The sequence below is a fragment of the Lithobates pipiens genome, unplaced genomic scaffold, assembly GCF_037356315.1.
Source record: "Lithobates pipiens isolate NorthernLeopardFrog02 unplaced genomic scaffold, aLitPip1_a1.2 Scaffold_19, whole genome shotgun sequence".
Taxonomy (NCBI): Eukaryota; Metazoa; Chordata; class Amphibia; order Anura; family Ranidae; genus Lithobates; species Lithobates pipiens.
In genome coordinates this window covers 361,703,946-361,723,433 of record NW_027507764.1, presented here as the reverse complement: position 1 = coordinate 361,723,433, position 19,488 = coordinate 361,703,946, and the positions used below count along the sequence as shown (strand labels likewise).

The 19,488-nt window shown below is 40.3% G+C and overlaps 1 protein-coding gene across 2 annotated transcripts in view; it reads right to left on the bottom strand.

Moving 5' to 3' along the window:
* Window positions 1-4,939: 4,939 nt before the first annotated feature.
* The window catches only part of CAP2 (cyclase associated actin cytoskeleton regulatory protein 2), a 225,345-nt gene continuing 210,796 nt past the window's right edge, over window positions 4,940-19,488 (bottom strand). For both annotated transcript variants that reach the window (XM_077492238.1, XM_077492239.1), the window contains 5 exons: window positions 17,954-18,120; window positions 15,092-15,215; window positions 14,624-14,706; window positions 12,572-12,712; window positions 4,940-5,599 (listed from right to left, as the gene is read on the bottom strand). In XM_077492238.1, coding sequence (XP_077348364.1) covers window positions 5,516-5,599; window positions 12,572-12,712; window positions 14,624-14,706; window positions 15,092-15,215; window positions 17,954-18,120 — 599 coding nt within the window. In that variant the 3' untranslated portion in view covers window positions 4,940-5,515. The remainder of the gene's footprint in view (window positions 5,600-12,571; window positions 12,713-14,623; window positions 14,707-15,091; window positions 15,216-17,953; window positions 18,121-19,488) is intronic.

The following is a 19,488-nucleotide window of genomic DNA, read 5'->3' as shown; positions in this document are numbered from 1 at the left end:
ACTGCTGAAAGGTCCAGATACAATCTTATCCCAGTAAGGGTCAGGGAGACAATAAAAAGGATAGACAGCATGTTTCAGGAGTCCACAAACACCCCCTCATCTGGGCTTGAGACAGAAAACAATGTATATGGACTAGATGTTAACGGTACTGGAATAATGTTATGTCTGGACCTTTTAGCAGTGGTGTAAGGCTTCAGTTAACATTTTGGTCACCTTAAACTACAAGCCAAGAGCATGGTGGAGATCCTTTGAGGTGTAGAAGCCACCTGCCCAGAAACTAGATAACTTCCTTCAACATTATTACATTAGGATTGTATAGAAATACCAATAAGATAACCTTACAGTTCCAGCACTACAAAAGAAGACACATATGTATTTACTTTGGTCTGTTTGGTGTTGACAGTGTCAAACTTATGTTTATGCTGCAGAAATCTATTGATCTCAACAGCAAGCATGGGTCGAGGTTAACATACTGAAAACTTCTGTGAATCTGTTCTGGTTACATCTGTAGTACTGAGCATATTTATGGTGGTATGCCCCTAAACATAATCAGACTATTTATAAGGCTAGGTTTACACCTGTGTGGCCATGCTGGCCGTGGTTTGTGGGGGTACGAGAGCCCATTCATTTAAATGGGCTTCTGTGCTCCGCAACACTCAGTAAAGAAGTCCCTGCACTATTTATGTAACTGCAGCCCACACGGGAACCGCTGTTCCCAGTACGGGTGCGATTTCCAGTGTGGGTGGTATGCCATTAGGATTAAGGGCACTTTCCCACAGGTCCCGCATTTCTCTGTGTGGGTGGTTGTGACTGCCGGTATTTGTGCGGGTCCCTCAATGGCACCACCCGCACAGATGTGAACCTAGTGTAATGCATGTAATATACAGGTTTCATTGGGAGGAACTGGCATCAGCTCTACCAGATGAAATGTAAAAAGATAGCTTTTATATGTGGTAGTAGTCCTACACTAGGACTACAATGAGATTCCACTATTAGTTTTACTAGAATATCTGACTTGATGACTATCTGACACAGTAAAGGAATTTTTAATGTTCAACTATTCAAAGCATATCTAAACACTTATTTTTATCACAAAATTTGAAGTTCATAGTCTTTAATTCACAAATCCAAAATTATAACTCTATTATTTTTATTGGACTATTGAAAGCACTGGTTGACCTCCACCTTACATTCCTACAAAGTATTAAGCAACTGCTGGAGATGTACATTTTATACAGTACAGGAATAACAGCCAAAGAACAAAATCTGTAATGCAGATAATCTGCATTTGAATACTTCTTATGGTTGCTATAATGCATAGAACGTATAGGATGCAAGTAAGGAGGCCTGATATGAGAATTTGCTGTAATTCCTTAGCAAACATTATGATTTTATATTGTCTTTTGGCTTGATGAAGGGCTTTTGCTCCAAACTGTTCGTAATATATGTATAGCATGTCTATAGTGTCACCCAGGATTTCCACCCATGCAGGTTGAGGGTGTCTGGGTTGTGTGTCTCATTAGGTGAAACCTGGTCTTTCAATTTTCTCCAGGATTGGTACCAGAACATATAGAGATAAACAGAACATGTCTGAACCTGTATCTAGTGTTCCTCTGCTCCCCAGTTTAAACATAACTATATTCTACATACAAAGGAAAGAGAGGTTTATACTCATATACTCGTTATACTGGTATATAATAACATAATATAAGCTCATTTAGTTAGAAATGTTAATAGCGTGCATCCAACAATTACCGGTATATTTTCCCAAACGGGTGTGCTTTATTTCAGAATGGTGTCTTTTTATTGCATATTGAGGCAGGAAACAATACATAAAAGCCACAGTGTATGATGGCAACTGTGACATGTATTTACTGCACACAAACTAATTACCCTGTACAGAACCTCATTAGATTGTCAATAATAAAAAGAACAACAGGATTTACATAGCTGTTATAACCAGCATTAAAGTATGATTTAAATCCACAATATGGGAACAGCACTACAAAGGTCTAAATGTGGCACAATTATGTAGATGTATGGTGAGATGGAGGCCCTGATATGAGCTTCAAGTCAGATCATGCACTAATCTCCATGCCTGCAACTCTGCATTGAGAATGAATGACCCACAAAATGTTTGAGTACACTTAGCAAAAGTTAACCGATTAGCACCATGTTCACCACAGGAATTAATTCTTGAATTATTACACCAGTATACCACTACCTACCTGCTTGTGAATTCAGCTGCAAAGTAGCACATAAGGAAATCCCAAGTCCTAACCCTAGTGTGTTTCTACTCTATCACCAGAATGCTCATTAAAATGAAAAAAATCTTCCCATAATATTATATGTGCATTTACCATATGTATGTTTTTTACCTGTAAAAGCCTTCCTTGTGTAGACTTCCAAAAGCCCTGTGGCAGCTGCTGGGCATTGCTATCTTAGATGGGATGCCAGCAGCCCCAGTAGATTCAGAGCTGTCATTAACGTTACACTCCATAGTATTCCCCTTTGTTCCTTACCCCTGTAGCTAAATAAAGGGAACTTGAGAGAGTAGCAGAGATTAATTAAACACCTCCAGTAGAGGAGAGGACTATGCCATGCAAGAAGAGAGAGGAGGGCTGTGCCAGGGTACTGACTCGACTGGAGTGGTCAACTTTTCTAGCAAGTTCAAAGGTACATTGAAAGTAAATGAAAAAAATAATTAATGGAAATAAAAATAAAACGGAAAATATACATTTAAAAGACTTGATTTTTCTGTGCTCCTACTGGCATTTTTTTACACTGGTGACAGGGTCTATTTAAACTTCTCTCTAATGAATGCTTCTTTCCATTCTTCATATATGTTCTTCCCAGTTTCTGCTAAATTGGTCATACTGATTTGGCTAATTGAGCCAAACTTGCAAAAAACACAATATATAAGTGTTTCTATAACTGCATTCACAGGCTGCCATTGTATAACTGTATTATCCAACTATGGACACCCCATGGTTAAAATAATTATGCAAAGAATAAGCCATTCCAGACCTCAAGTGAATTGTATATGGACACCTTTAAATATAGAGGTCATTGTTCTACAAGTAGAGTGACTTAACTTTCCAATACATAGTGCAAAGACAACATGAAGTGAAGTGAGCAAGCTGTCTATAACTGTTCTGTAGTGACTTATGTGCATTCTAAAATATAACTTCCTAACGCAGTGTAATTAACAATAAACTATAAAATAGCTGGAAGCAAACCAATAATATTTTCATTATTTTTATAATGCTATATTTTTTTCTTAGTCGTAAAATATCTGGGAAAAATGTGTATATTCAATTAACTGCTTCGGAATATATTCCACACTTTATTTCCTTTTTATGGTGTGATAAATGTGAAAGTATGCATACAATAGAATATATAAGATATACTGTATGTGGCACAGTTATGATTGTTACGGTACACTTTGCACCAATATAAATGGCTAGTGCTTGTTGTTTGCAACAGGAAAACTATCAAGTACGCTCAAGAATTTAGTTGGTTTGATTTGATTTACTTCTAGAACGTCAAGCCTTTAATATAATATATTCAGAGGACAAAGAAAATGTTCCAAAAATGTTACTTGTGACTACTGATACATAAGTGTTAGAACTGTAGCGCTGTGTTACAAACAGCAGGGGATATTTCAAATTTTAAGATAAATAAGTGTATATGCACGAAGTCCTAGTAATATTCTGACTTCGAAAAATCAGACTACTGAACCAACTTTACAAGCAGTATGCAGTCTGTACATGTTATTCAAAGGAGAGGTGTGTAAAATGTTATCCTCCTCCCAGGGAAAGAAAAATGTAATTCAAATTTCCCTTTGATGGGCACAACTATATGCAATTTCATATGCATGATCATGAAATATTGCAGTCCTACACAATTAGGACTTGTTCCCACCAGAGGTACTAGAAAAGCATGTTAACATGAGTGCTCTGCCGTGTTGTTTCAAATGGGTTCGTTTTTTTTAAGGAACCCATACAAATAAAGGTAATTTGAACAATAAAGGTCAATGCACAAAATTTCCGGATACAGGATATTTTTAAGTGCACTGAACTGTACTTTTGAAGGCCACTACTGATGAAAAACATTTTTTTCTTTAATGTCAATGCATTTTTGATGAGCTGGAAACGATAGCAAAATGTATGACGACACATCTTGTGATAATTAGGTTCTTGTCATGCATGTAATACCATATAGTGCCCGTCGCCATTTTCATTCTTAACTGTAGCTGTGCTCTGAAAGTCTGAAGAAAGCATTGGTTTGCTGCCTGACAATCCTCAACTCCACATATTTGATTGTATTTATGTACTTATGAATGTTCTTATTTGTTTAGTATGTAGATGAATAGGTAATTGCTGCTTGTGCAGTGTTTAAAGTGTCTGTAAACTTCAGTCATGGAATCTGAGCAAAGCACATATATCTGTAGTGTTTACTTATCTCTCTCCAAAGTTCAAAGTGTTATTTCTCTCTGGTACTCCATTCCTCTGTTATCAGCATTAATCACTTCTCAGAGGTTTTCCTGACACATGAGATACATTTGTGTTGGGCGGAGGGGGGAAAACGCAAAACAGAGCTTGTCTATTCACAACACTGCTCTTCTGCTGTGTGGAGGAGGGTGTTCGCCTTTCCTCCAATCAGCTCTCACACACTGTATCTGCAACCTTTCCACCCCCTCCTCTGTGCTCCTGACCGATGGAGAACGATTTTAACACTTTTATGCCCTTTTGAAGGGACGTAGGGAAGAGAAGACTGCAGATAAAAAAGTAAAACCTATGTAGGATGATTTGTTTTATCTGTGTATCATCTGAGGCTGTTCACTTCACTGGGTATATGTGAGGGTTTACAACCGCTTTAAGTCCATATTCACAAATTAAATCAAACACATTTTTTTTTAAATGTAAAAAATATTACCTTGTAAAAGCAAAATCATTTTAATGCCAGGCACACACAAAAGAAGTGTTTTTTGTGATATTATCCAATACTCCAATGGTGATAGTGCATTTTAAAGAGACGGTTGATTATTTAGGCAGACTATTATACAAGTACCTATCTATGGTAGTCTGATCAGCATACATACACAATTTTGGGATACATTAAATCTCGGTCATAATAGAAATGCATTTCTATCTATTTTCAACAAAAATAGGAAACTAGAACTGCAAATGAAACAAATTTGATAATGAAAGAATTAATTAAACAGCTGATTGCAGCTTGCTCTGGAAGAATGTCTTTACATATTAAGGATGACATTTAAACTGCTAGTGCTAATCAGCCTGCTCAGTATTATTAATACATTTATTTACTTTCTCGGCAAGTTCACTATAAATTGCTTCCAGGAAGATTAGATGGAAATGCTCATTAGATTAATATATGATTTTTTTTTTTTATGTATACTGCACACTAAGGCTGCATGCAGCATGCCCCGATTTAAATGCAGCTTTAAAAACATCTACTGGGTTGGATGCATTTACAAAATGAGAGTATTAAATTAGCCCATCATCTCTGCAGGTTCAGTGACCAACTTTGAGCCATCCCATGATGTCTTGAACTGTTCAGGAACAGGAAATTCTCTCTGCAGGGAGACAAAACCAACAGAAAAGATTATGTAAACTTTGGGATACAATACATAAACCAGAGAGAATGAGATTCAAATTGCATGAATGACTAGGCCTTTAGAAATCAGACAAGCCTGGATTATAAACTTCTGCCCATTGAAACTCCCAGGAAGTTGTTGTTACAGAACAGAGATAAAAATCATGGTGAGTTCACACACAGTAAAGCTGCCTCTGGCTTTTTTAGTGGGAGCTTTCTTGTTGAAATTGCTACATATAAAGCATACTAAACTTTTTAAAATTATATTTTTAATTTATAATACATGCACCAAAGAATTTCTGAAAAAGTTTGGCTTAGGTACATTTAATATTAACATTTTAGTTTACATGCTAACATTTCCTGAATATGACAATTTGAGAAAGGGAGAAACCCAAACATCCATTGAAGTCTATGAGGGCTGAACCTTGATGCCAGGTTATGCCCATTTTCAAGGCTAATAGGTAATCAATAGGCTATTGTCAAATAAAGGGCATGAAGGGCTGGGCACTGCCATAAATTGAAAATTAAATTGTCAAAAATACTGAGCAGCAGGGAGAGGGTCCTTTTAATTTGACTTTGAGGGTGATATTATATCACATTACAGAATAGTACTATCTTCACTGATACCATCAGCGACACTGTGTTCTGGTATCACATATTTTGGATGTGTAATTGATTGTTTTAACTGTTACAGTGCATTTAGCTTTTCTTAAAAGCAGCAGCAGCACCCCAATCTGATTAATTTAACTTACTATTTCTTAATTTAAGTATTAAGCCTGAATTAACTGGTCGAGGTAGCAGCCACAACAGATTCTAAAGCTATAGGAAAGCTTACTCTTAAAGAAAATAAAGCTAAAGCTCTTAAAATGGAGCTCCACCCAAAAGGGGAAGCTCCGCTTGTTCTCACCCCCCCACTGCCACATTTTTCTTGGGGGTGGGGGGGGGGAGCGGGTAGCTGGTTTTGACAGGTACCTGCTCCCACTTCCCGGTAAGATCGGTGATCTGTGATCTACGTGCATTTCCTACCCCTCGTAGAGGTCTACAATTAAGCCCAATATGAGTGAAACATTTCAGAGGGGCGTGACCGATGGGCTGGGATCTGAGCTGAAGCTTGTCTTTAATTTACCTTACACTGGAGTTAAATACAGTACCTGCATGCAGGATTTACCCTGAGGCAATTATGAGAAGTTTGGCATCTGAGGTATTGCTGCAGAAACCTTTTGTGACATCTTTACAGTGCTGAAGCTCTCGAAATGGCCACAAATGTTGAGGTTCAACACAGGACTTACCCTACAGCAAACATTAGAAATTTTTCAGCTGAGTTCCAGCTGTGGAAACAATATATGGCACCTTTGCAGCACCAAGGTGCCAGAAGAGGCTGCAAATTTTGGAGCAATGAAGGGCTTTTGGCTTACTACAGCAAACAATAGAAATTTGGCTGCTGAAGGGCAGCGGCAGAAACAATGTGTGGCATCTTTACAGTTCCAGAGCAGAGAGTTTAAGTAAAAAGTTACTTGGCAAAACTTGATTAACAGTTGACTTGCGACATATGTAGATTTGAGAGAGATGCCGACATGTTTCGGACCATTCGTCCTTTTTCCTAGGCATACAATATATCTTGTACATACATAGTCTAGGATATAACTATAGTCACATTAGTACAATTGTGTCAAAGACAATAAGTGCATAGCTCGACAACAGCCATAGTAATAATATTGAGAGATACTGTATATCTCTCAATATTGTTACTATGGCTGTTGTTGAGCTATGCACTTATTGTCTTTGACACAATTGTACTAATGTGACTTTACTTATATCCTAGACTATGTATGTACGAGATATATTGTATGCCTAGGATTAAGGACGGATAGTCCGAAACATGCCGGCATCACTCTCAATTCTACATATGTCGCAAGTGAACTGTTAATCAAGTTTTGCCAAGTAACTTTTTATTTGCACATGTTTAAAAACGTACTATTAATAAATTACTTTGTTACACTCCATTTACGGACTGGTCTGTCTCATTCAAACATCCCCAGGGGTATCGGCTGTGCTGCTAGCACTAGGCCATTCTGTTTTTAGCATTGTCACATTGGGATGTGATTGACCAGCCCTATGCTGACCGTCACTCTGCACGATATTTATTTGTCGTGTGAGAGTAACTGCATCAGCCCTGAACCCGTCGTAGTCAGAAATAATGTGATTCAGGTGCTGCATGTAAGTGTTGCCTGCAGCCAAGCCTGACAGCTGTGGTTTAAAAAAAACAACAACACTGAGTTAGCCACCAACATCACTGTCCTTCCTTTCAGAGATTATAGGATCTAAGGTATGTTCATCGTCAGAGGGGTTCTGCCACCATCATAGGTGTAGGAATCTTATGCTGCATCTCCTGAAAGTGGCACATTTTTTACCTCCCTCTAGGATAGTGGCAGTAGACTGGCCATTTTATTCTTCTATCATGAATCTAGTAGAGTGGTCATCCAATAGTGTTCCCCTCTTTGATGACTGAGGCCTTTGCACAGGCATTTTGAGCAAAAAGATCCCTGCAAAAAAAGACTGCTTGCAGCAGAGGTCCCAAATCCTTGGGGTCACTGAGGACAACACTGTCTTAAACAATCTCAACCAACCCATGTGCAACTCCATGGGTTTGGAAAAGGTGAAACTTCTCTTTATTTGTGCCCTATTGCCTCCTCTTCACTGCCAGCACCCCAACCTTCCTCCTTGTATTCTTCCTCTTCCTCCTGTTGTCTTTGCCTCACAGGAATGTAGGCAAAGGATCTCCTACTCCTGCTGCTGTGCCTCCAGTTCCCATTCTGTTAGGCCAAAGAATGTGTGCTCCAGGAAGAACATGAGAGAGAATGAATCACTAATCTTTGCCTTGTTGTGGCTCACCATTTTGGTTGCCTCTTCAAAAGATGCCAAAACGCTGCATGTGTCCTGAATGATGAGTCGTTCAAGTTGTGACAACCCAAGCTCCTCAAAGCCTGTCCTCCTACCTTAATCATACAGGTATTCATTGCCTCTGCATCATGGGCAATGTCAGGGCCGCTGTTAGAAATCATGGGGCCCCGTACAGCCTACCCGACGGGGCCCCCTTTAACCCCACCCTCGACCCCACCCCAGGCTCCTCACCTGACCCAACCTCTGCAGATTTGTCACCGTTTACATATGCACACGTGTTCATTATTGTGCATGAGTACAGGGGGACAGAGGCAGTTTAATAATGTTTTCAATTTTATTTTATTACAAAAAAATGTACACTGCATCTTTAATTTCCTTTTGTATCTCTTTAATTGCTATCAGAAGGGATGAACAACATACCTTCTGATAGCATAGGGCAGTGACAGGTCATCTTTCTGGAGAGATCTGGGGTCTATTAGACCCCAAATCTCTCCTCTGGCCTCCAAAGTAGTTGATCAAACAAAGATCGATTTGATCAGATGTTTGTTTAAGCCAGTAATGGCTTGCTTATGAGACCATGTAAGTAGGAAGCACATCATCATCTCCTCTCACTGTGTCCCAGGAACTGGATGTTGCTGCCCACATCCTTAATGGGACCCCTGATTGCACAGGAGAGCAACGGTGGTGAAAACCCCTTCCACTGCCTGCAAAAGTAATCCAGGGGCTTCTTAGCCACTAGGATTACTTTTACTTTGTGCAGATTTGTTGGGGCTAAAAAATAATATCTTGATCATTGCTGCAGCCATGACCAAGATATCACCCTTCCAATCCAGCAATGTATCAGTACATTGCTGGACAGGAAGTGGTTAAAGGGGGGTGATTGGGAGGCACATGCTTACTGCCCCCCCCCCCCCCAAGGAAAGTGTAAAGTAGCATCTCACAGCTCTTATGATTATCAGAATTACAGAGGTAGCACAGTCAGCATGTGCTCTGTCATGGATCTGTCAGTGTCACATGGCTTTTGGGTGCTGACTTTGTTAACTGATGGCTGTACTGTGTGTTACAAACTTTAACCCTGCAATAGCATACAGCAATAACAAAGTAAGCACCAAACAGCAATATGACACATGGACAGATCCATGACAGAGCACATGCTGACTGTGCTGCCTGCGTGAGGATCATAATGCTGATAATCATGACCTGCTATGCTGTGTGACAGTGTGTAAGCCTACGTGAGACAGTGAGGATTCTATCTGCTGTTCTCCACTCACTCTGCAGTGCAGGTTCAGCCACGCTTTCCTCCAGGTTCTTGCTCCCTCTCATCCACTGAGCCGCCTGTCGCCTCACCTCAGTCTCGGCAGTCGGCATGGGAGGCGGAGCTAAGTGGAGCCTCGTATCATCACTCCGCCAGGGAAGGCAGTGGGCAGTGGCAGCCGGGTCTATTTAACTAAAAATGGCTTGGAGGTCAGCTACCTCTCAGCCTGGACTGTTTTAGTGTCTTATAGGACGTGTTCATGGGTCCATGACTAAGCTGTATTGCTTAACTGCAGCAAAAGAGATATAATGTCACAGATCTGGCTGTGCTGTCTGGTAGGGTGCCAGGTCACAATACTAGATGAACAGAACCTAGAAATCCTTTGATAGTTAACCAATTGAAGACCAAACTTTTTCTGGCACTTTTTGTGTACAAGTTTAAATCAGTATTTTTTGCTACAATATATATATATTTTAGCAGAGACAGTGATACCTCACATGTGTGGTACAAACACAGTTTACATATGCGTTCATGAGGGGGGCCGTCCCCTACCACCACTTCAGAAAACGATCCATGAGAAAGCCAGTTGCAAAAAAAAGATACCTGGGTTATGGCTGATTGCTTCAGCCACAACCCTGGTAAACCACTTGCAAACCGCAATGTACATATACATATCCACAAGTGCACAAGTCATTTTAAAATAGTTCAAATTTTTTTTTAAATGTGTATTTACTGTAGCTCTTCATCTGAAGTATATCCTTTGTGTTTATAGGCTAAAATTATGTTGCCTGCCATTATACAATTTATGTGTCACAAATGCATATATGAAGTGAAGGTTAATGGTTTTATATTTCATAGCAAAGGCTATAGTCCATAGTAAATGTGTTCTATTTGATGGTTCTGTCAACTGGTATCTTATAGATAAACAATGAAAACTACAAGCTCACACCTGGGTTTCATTATTCAGTTTTGATATCTGATTGTTTGGTATGGGATAATGTACTTAGCACATCAGCATTCCTCTTTGCTGTATAGAGGAATCTGTAAAATACAGTGGTGTGAAAAAGTGTTTGCCCCCTTCCTCATTTCCTGTTCCTTTGCATGTTTGTCACACTTAAGTGTTTCGGAACATCAAACCAATTTAAACAATAGTCAAGGACAACACAAGTAAACACAAAATGCAATTTGTAAATGAAGGTGTTTATTATTAAAGGTGAAAAAAAATCCAAACCATCATGGCCCTGTGTGAAAAAGTGATTGCCCCCCTTGTTAAAACATACTATAACTGTGGTTGTCCACACCTGAGTTCAATTTCTCTAGCCACACCCAGGCCTGATTATTGCCACACCTGTTCACAATCAAGGCATCACTTAAATAGGAGCTGCTTGACACAGTAAGGTCCACCAGAAGATCCTTAAAAGCTACACATCATGCCGAGACCCAAAGAAATTCAGGAACAATTGAGAAAGAAAGTAATTGAGATCTATCAGTCTGGAAAGGGTTATAAAGCCATTTCCAAAGCTTTGGGAATCCAGCGAACCACAGTGAGAGCCATTATCCACAAATGGCGAAGACATGGAACAGTGGTGAACCTTCCCAGGAGTGGCCGGCCGCCCAAAATTACCCCAAGAGCACAGCGACGACTCATCCAAGAGGTCACAAAAGACCCCACAACAACGTCCAAGGAACTGAAGGCCTCACTTGCCTCAGTTAAGGTCAGCGTTCATGCCTCCACCATCAGGAAAAGACTGGGCAAAAATGGCCTGCATGGCAGAGTTCCAAGGAGAAAACCACTGCTGAGCAAAAAGAACATGAAAGCTCGTCTCAATTTCTCCACAACACATCTTGATGATCCCCAAGACTTTTGGGACAACATTCTGTGGACCGATGAGACAAAAGTGGAACTCTTTGGAAGGTGTGTGTCCAAGTATATCTGGCGTAGAAGGAACACTGCATTTCATAAAAAGAACATTATACCAACAGTAAAATATGGTGGTGGTAGTGTGATGGTCTGGGGCTGTTTTGCTGCTTCAGGACCTGGAAGACTTGCCGTGATAAAAGGAACTATGAATTCTGCTGTCTACCAAGAGATCCTGAAGGAGAATGTCCGACCATCTGTTCGTGTACTCAAGCTGAAACGAACTTGGGTTCTGCAGCAGGACAATGATCCTAAACACACCAGCAAGTCCACCACCGAATGGCTGAAGAAAAACAAAATGAAGACTTTGGAGTGGCCTAGCCAAAGTCCTGACCTGAATCCTATTGAGATGTTGTGGTATGACCTTAAAAAGGCCGTTCATGCTCGAAAACCCTCTAATGTAACTGAATTAGGACAATTCTGCAAAGATGAGTGGGCCAAAATTCCTCCAGGACGCTGTAAAAGCCTCATTGCACGTTATCGCAAACGCTTGGTTGCAGTTGTTGCTGCTAAGGGTGGCCCAACCAGTTATTAGGTTTAGAGGGCAATCACTTTTTCACACAGGGCCATGATGGTTTGGATTTTTTTTCACCTTTAATAATAAACACCTTCATTTACAAATTGCATTTTGTGTTTACTTGTGTTGTCCTTGACTATTGTTTAAATTGGTTTGATGTTCCGAAACACTTAAGTGTGACAAACATGCAAAGGAACAGGAAATGAGGAAGGGGGCAAACACTTTTTCACACCACTGTACATGGCTCTGGTATCAAATTAAAGACTATACAACAATATTTCATTTCTGATGGGATATTGGTAGTGATACAACACAAACAGACAAAATTAGTGATATTAGTAAAAATAGAGTTTTCTCTTACATAATCTCCATGGTCCGGGACAAGAATGTTCATTTCCGATGATTTGGCACTTACAATCTCACAATTTATTGAACTTTCACTCAGGTAAACATGACAGCCATCTGTCTTGTTAATTGAAATTGTTGGCACTTTCCCTATGACCTGTGCAAAAGAGAAAGGTTAGCCATATATACTATGATTTGCCTCGCAAGAGCCACCAAAACACATTCCATTTTAGAAAATGTAGCTATATATTAAAAACAGAACTATCTGTGGTGATGAGCCCAGTCCTACGCAGATTTTATTACACCATGGTAGCCTTATACAGCCTTGATAAATGCAAAATAGATTATGAACAGTGTACATACAGTTAGGACGGCCATGCACAGAGCTTGATTACCCCATCAACATAGACAGTGTTGATGCAGGAATCCCTCCTGCCGGGCTAATGTCCTCTCCCGGAGGTGGGGTGAGGGAAGTTGTTCCCTTCGGGAGAAGACAGTGCTTTAGCAGCTGCTAGCGATAATTACAAGAGAGTCCGCCAGGCTAGTTGTACCCAAGTTGATCGATCGATCAACTTAATATATTCAGCCTATCCATTAACGGAATCTGCTGAACCTACCGAGATTGGAACCATGTATGTCCGGCCTAAGTAAAGTTTCAGTATAGTTACAATGCACAATTCAGACATACTGTATACTTGTTCCCTGTCTCCTTTGATTGAGTAAACAATAAGGTACTACACAGGCATCCCTGCACCCAAGTGTTCACCTCGATATAAAAGTCAATTTACAATTATAGTACAGGCTTTTTCATGTATCCTGTCTCCCATGCTGGCAGACAATTAAAGGCATCCTCTGTATTGCCCTACCTTGTAGGAATACGGAAGAGAAGCTAAATAATTACTTTTGGTCTTATTGCACTTGTGTGGCAGTTTCTGTTCTTTTTTTTTTTTACTGTAAACTTGATTTAAAGTGGAAAGTTAGCACACAGAACTCAACTTTAGACAATTTGATTATATTCCTTGGAAAACAATATTTTCAATTACGACAATATTCTAACTGAATAGCATCTGCAAAACCCAGAATGCAATCATAGTGTAAACTAAGAAACCCCTATAGTATACATGATTCCACTATACAGCCTTATTTAAAAAAATAAAATAAAATAGCAAATTGTGTAAGATATAGTGGTTGCATTCATTTTCTTTTTTTCACACTTTTCCCCTTTATTTTTACCATGCAATAACGTACTCCCTGTACTTTTTGTTTACATTCACTTCTCCGCTGTATCTATGTCCGGATCTGTTTTTGCTCAGCAGGGGAACCGTCCGCTGATCCCCTGCTGAGCTAAGTGGAGTGGGCAGATCACAGATCTTTGCCTGCTCTGCTTATGCATAGCGGACACGGACACAGCCTGCTCTGCTCTATGGGCATCTGGGTGTAAACGGACCAGCTGTCCGTTTAAACCTGGCTGCTCTCAATACCGTCTAGCTGGAGGGGAACGGATCCCCTTTTGTTTTTTTGTTTTTGTTGGATCGACTCGGACCTGGAGGTATCTGGGTGTAAATGGACACAAGTCTGTTTATATCCAACACTCCATAGAGGAGAATATAGGGTCCAATCAAGTCCAGCTGAAAAACGGACAGGCAGAGCCAATCGGATCTTACGTGTGAAAGGGGCCTATGGATCTATGGAAGGAATCATGGCTGCCACACAGGCTGAACAAACATGTCTGCCTTTATTAATTTCCATTTTAAAGTGGACTGATTGAATACGTCGTTTTGAAAAGAGAGATACCATTGTTTAAATAGTATTTTTAGCTCTCTGGAAGTGACGAAGGACATAGCATTTTTGGAAAGATCACCAGATAACTTTTGTACTTACTAAAAATGTTCTTTGCCTGAAAATAGGAAATGAATGCAACCACATTTTTGTTTTTAGTTTTAGATACACTTTAAAATGACACGACAAACAATGCATTTTTGTACTTAGCTGTATTTTTTTTTCTTAAATTTGATTCTGTGCCACTTGCCTACAGCTACGTCTAATTTGGTTAGTTAAAATTCCTTACCTGTATCTGCACATCTTTAGAGTTAATGACTTCTACAATGCCGACAACATCATCAAACACTAGGCCAAGTTTTGTGCAATTATCTGTAAATAGTACAGAAAGTAAAACTAAAATGTTCACTTGACACTAAATAGGAAATCATTGTATTTAAAATGTATTTATGAACAATGTAAAACAAATAAAAGTGTAGAAACATCATTAAAGCAGGATTAATCCCACTGATTTAACTGTTTAATAACAGAAAACTAAAGTTGGAAAGGTTCAATAAAAGTTATTATTATAACTTTTTGAAAACTTTAACTTTTACTTTAGTAAAACCTAGTAAGTATACAAAAAAAGAAGGAGATACGAACATCTGGAGTAGTATGTTAAGAACTGGTCAATTGTAATTTCAGAGCACTAATATGAAGTATCAAAATAACGGATTAACAAACGTAACTTATTTTCACTATGATTGCGTTCTCTTACCTATTATTATGGAATTGATTTTTCCTTTTATTTGTAATGTTGCTTTCTTGCACTTGTAAATGTAAACCACTTGTTTCAACTCGGTGTCAGAAATAACTAAGTTGTTCACTCCTTCTTGGTACTCCTAAAATTAGAATGAAATCATGGATAAGATCACAGCTAAACAGAAATGGTTGTAAGTAGTCTCTAATCTAAGACAAAAAAAAAAAAATAGAAAAAAACTTTACCAAATAAGGACTCGCATCATCTGCACCTGTAGCACTTAATGCTAAGAGATTAGGGTCATTACCTAATAACCCCATACTGCATCACACACTAAGCAATCAGACACATGCTTGACTTGTCTCAGAAACAATATGATAGCACTAATGCTTACTCTAATGCAGGCTTTCAGTGAGTTATCTTTTCCCTTAGCCTTTGTACACACGGTCGGAGAATCCGTCGGAATGTGTCCTATCGGACCGTGTCGTCGGATAATCCGACTGTGTGTGGTATGCATCGGACTGATCCTGTCGGAATATCCGTCGGACCCAATTTTCCAACATGTTGGAAATATTTCCCGACCAACTGGTTCGATCGGACATACTCCGATCATGTGTAAAGAATTTTGATCGGATCAAGTGTCACGCATGCTCAGATCAAATTCCTACATCAAAGCTATTGGCTACTAGCCTGAACGTAGTCCCATCGTAATGAAATTACGTCATCACGTTCTGAATGATCGGATTTTTCGACAACTTAGTCCGACCGTGTGTATGCAACAGTTTCGGACAAGATCCGACAGACAAAATCCGACGGATTTGGTTGTCAAAATCTCCAACCGTGTGTACAGGGGCTTAATCAGTTAACTCCAACATGTCATTCATTCCTTGGGAGGATGCTTTGTTTAAAATTATTACTTTTAATACTTTTCAATTTTAGTTGTAAATTTCTAATAGGAGCTGGTTATCATTTTATGCTGAATTGTAACAAACCAAATTAGTTTAAAAAAAATGCTTTACTATCTACCACACACCGAATACCAGATACCCAGAGATCCCCCATGGACTAATAGGTCTAAGGACTCTTTCAGACTGGTGGCAATACTTATTGCCTTTTGAGAAGCAATCCATGGTGGACTGCATTACAGAGGGCAGTATAGCATCAGCTGGCAGGAGTTCAGAAGGCACTGCGAGGCTGTTCCACATTGCAATCCAAAGCATTTGGCTCGTGGTTGCAGAGCTGTCCCATTTATCTCAATGGGCAAGTCTGAAAGGCAGTGCCATCTGTCAAATTCTTTAGCCTAAGTTAAAATAGCCAAATTGCCATGGTCACGGAAAGTGTACATCCCTGTTAGCAGGGCCATCTTTAATATTGATTAGACCCTGGGAAAAAAATTTCTTGGGCCCCCCCCCCATGCAATAACTAGCAAGTAGACTTAAAATCAGTTTACTGTATCAGATCAGGCAGAAATTATGATTGGTTGCCAGCAGTTACAGCATATCATTACTGCTTACTGACTGGTTGCTAGAGATTACAGACCAGATTACGGCTCACTGATTAGTTGCTAGAGATTATAGCACATCATCTCCTCACTGCAGGGGAGCATGATATACATATGAATGCTGCCTTTATTTGCATATCAATGCTGCCGGCGCAACTATTTACTTAGTAATGCCGCCGCTATTTATATATGAATGCTGGTTATTTACATGTAAACACAGGGTCTGCAGGTGAGTCATATGTACACAACAATAGGGCAGAGCTGAGCAGCATTAGTACCAGCACTTCACACTGAGATATCGGGACACAGCACAGGACTAAAACTTCAAGGGACAAGGGAGTTTAAACCAGGATAGTTAGCAAGTATGAAGCAGCTGCTTTGGGCCCCACCACAATGACAGGGCTCAAGGCAGCTGCCCCTTTTGATCTGCCTTAAAGATGGCCCTGCGTGTTAGGCTGTAAGGTTAGCATTCTGGTGGGTGACTAGGGGGAGATAAAACCTCAGTTCAGCCACCTTTTTTTAACATCCCCTAGCCACCAGTGTCAAAGAGCCCTCTCTGAGAATGTCTGACGTGTTTAGGGATCCTGTAAACTTCCCACTCATAGGGGTTGATTTACTGAAGGCATATAGACTGTTTACTTTGCAATGCAAGTTGTATTTTGCAAGGAAATTGGTCTCAGAGCTTAGTGAATGTTTGCAATGAATACCCAATCACATACAAGGAAAATAACAGCACAGCACTTTTGCTTAAACATGATTGGATGCAGGAAGTCAGCAGAGCTTCACCTCATTCACTAAGCTCTGGGGCAAATTGTCTTACAAAGTGTAGCTTTCCTTGCAAAGTGAATGTCCTGTTTGCATTTAGTAAATCAACTCCATAGCGTTTTGCAGTGTAGGTCCAACCTGGGATGTAACTCTTCCCTAAGTACAATCTATTTGCATCTGTCTTACACACCTCATACTGCATCAAAGACCCCAATCTGAGCTTTGCTGACTGCAGAGCTATAGGTCTGATTCAGTACCTCTACAATGAAATCCCACAAGGAACAAGGGTTACACTGTGCAGGGGCTTGCAGGGGACAGGTTTTTCAACTCTGGTTGCTTTAGAAAAAAATGTAACCGCAACACATTGAACACCTTTTGTTTTGATGAACCTGGAATGATTTCACTGATTTAATTTAAGAGTTCAGTTTGACTTTTCTAATAATTCTAATAGGACTAAATATGCTAGGCCACTAAATTTGCTTTTCATCTTCTTCTGTTTACTTTCTGTCCTATTCTTGGTATTGCATATCACCCTTTATTTATAAATGTTCAATAAATGCTTACATCTAGATGAAATAGTATTCAGGTTTTTGGAAACAGAAATAGTGACTTACCACTCTCCATTTCTTTCCCTCCAGCTCTAGCAAAGGAGGATAAGACTGGGGTGGTGCCTTCGGAGAGCCAGGGTTGGTACGATTTGTGGGGGATAGGGCCGGTACCCCTTGCCCACGTAGTTTAGGGTTCTTGTGGGTCTTCTTGTCATCAGAAACATGTTTAAGCCCTGAAAAATTTTACCAGAGTGCATAACTGATATGTACTGCATATGCTTTTACATGCATGTTTTGTGTTAGTAAGATTACATAGATAAAAATGAATCTAGCACAGTGACTGGACCTGTAACCCCTAGAGCAGGCATGTCCAATGTCCAGTCCGCGTTCCGGTTTAGTACGGACCCCCCTGGTAGTTTGAATATATATATCGGCGCTGCCTCTGGGGGGACGGGGAGGGGGTGGGACGAGTGCCGTCAGATTACATACAGGAGAAACTCCTGTTTACTCAGCAGCCTCTGTAATAGGAAGTCCCATCTCCTGGGCGGACATTGGACGACTGTTCTGTCAATCATAGGAGGAAGGACTTTCTATTAAAGAGGCCATCAAGTAAACAGCAGATTCTCCTGTATGTAATCTGCCAGCGCTCGTCTCGCCCCCCACCCCCCCGTCCCCTCCGAGGCTGCAGATGGGCATTGATCAGTCTGCATTCATGGCAATGGTAAGGCTGCATTCATTGCAATGGTGAGGCTGCATTAATGGCAATGGTGAGGTTGCAATCATGGCAATGGTGGGGATGCATTCATGGCACTTGTGAGGCTGCATTGAGGGCACTTGTGAGGCTGCATTGAGGGCACTTGTGAGGCTGCATTCATGGCAATGGTGAGGCTGCATTCATGGCAATGGTGAGGCTGCATTGAGGGCACTTGTGAGGCTGCATTCACAGCTCTTATGAGGCTGCATTCATGGCAATGGTGAAGCTGCATTAATGCCAATGGTGAGGCAGCTTTGATTGCAATGGTAAGGCGGCAATGATTGCAATGGTAAGGCTGCATTCATTGCAATGATGAGGCTGAATTGATTGCAATGGTAAGGCTGCATTCATGGCAATGGTGAGGCTTCATTCATGGCAGTGGTGAGGCTGAAGATGGACACTGATTAGGCTGCATTGATGGGCACTGACCCTTAATTTGCTTCACAGTTCCTTATTTAAAATTTTATTTTTTTCCTGAAACTTCCCTCTTAAAGTGAAGGTGCGTGTTATACTCTGATAAATACGGTATATCCAAATAAAATGCCAAAGCTCATCCTTAGTCCTGAGCGGTGCTCAGGGATTAGTTGAGGGCCACCAAACATATATATTTTTCAAAATAACAAGCTCATCTCTTCACCACACACAGCCACAAAGGCAAGATAATTCTTGGTGGGCAGTGTATTAGTGCTTGCACGAACACACTTGGACAGAACTTTAATGGTTCAAAGAATGTCAGGCAAAATGGTCGGCGCTCATGCATGTTCACTTTATCAAATCCGGGCCTCTTTGAAAAAAGTTTGGACACCCCTGCCCTAGAGGTATCATGGAAAACTAGCCTTTGCAAATG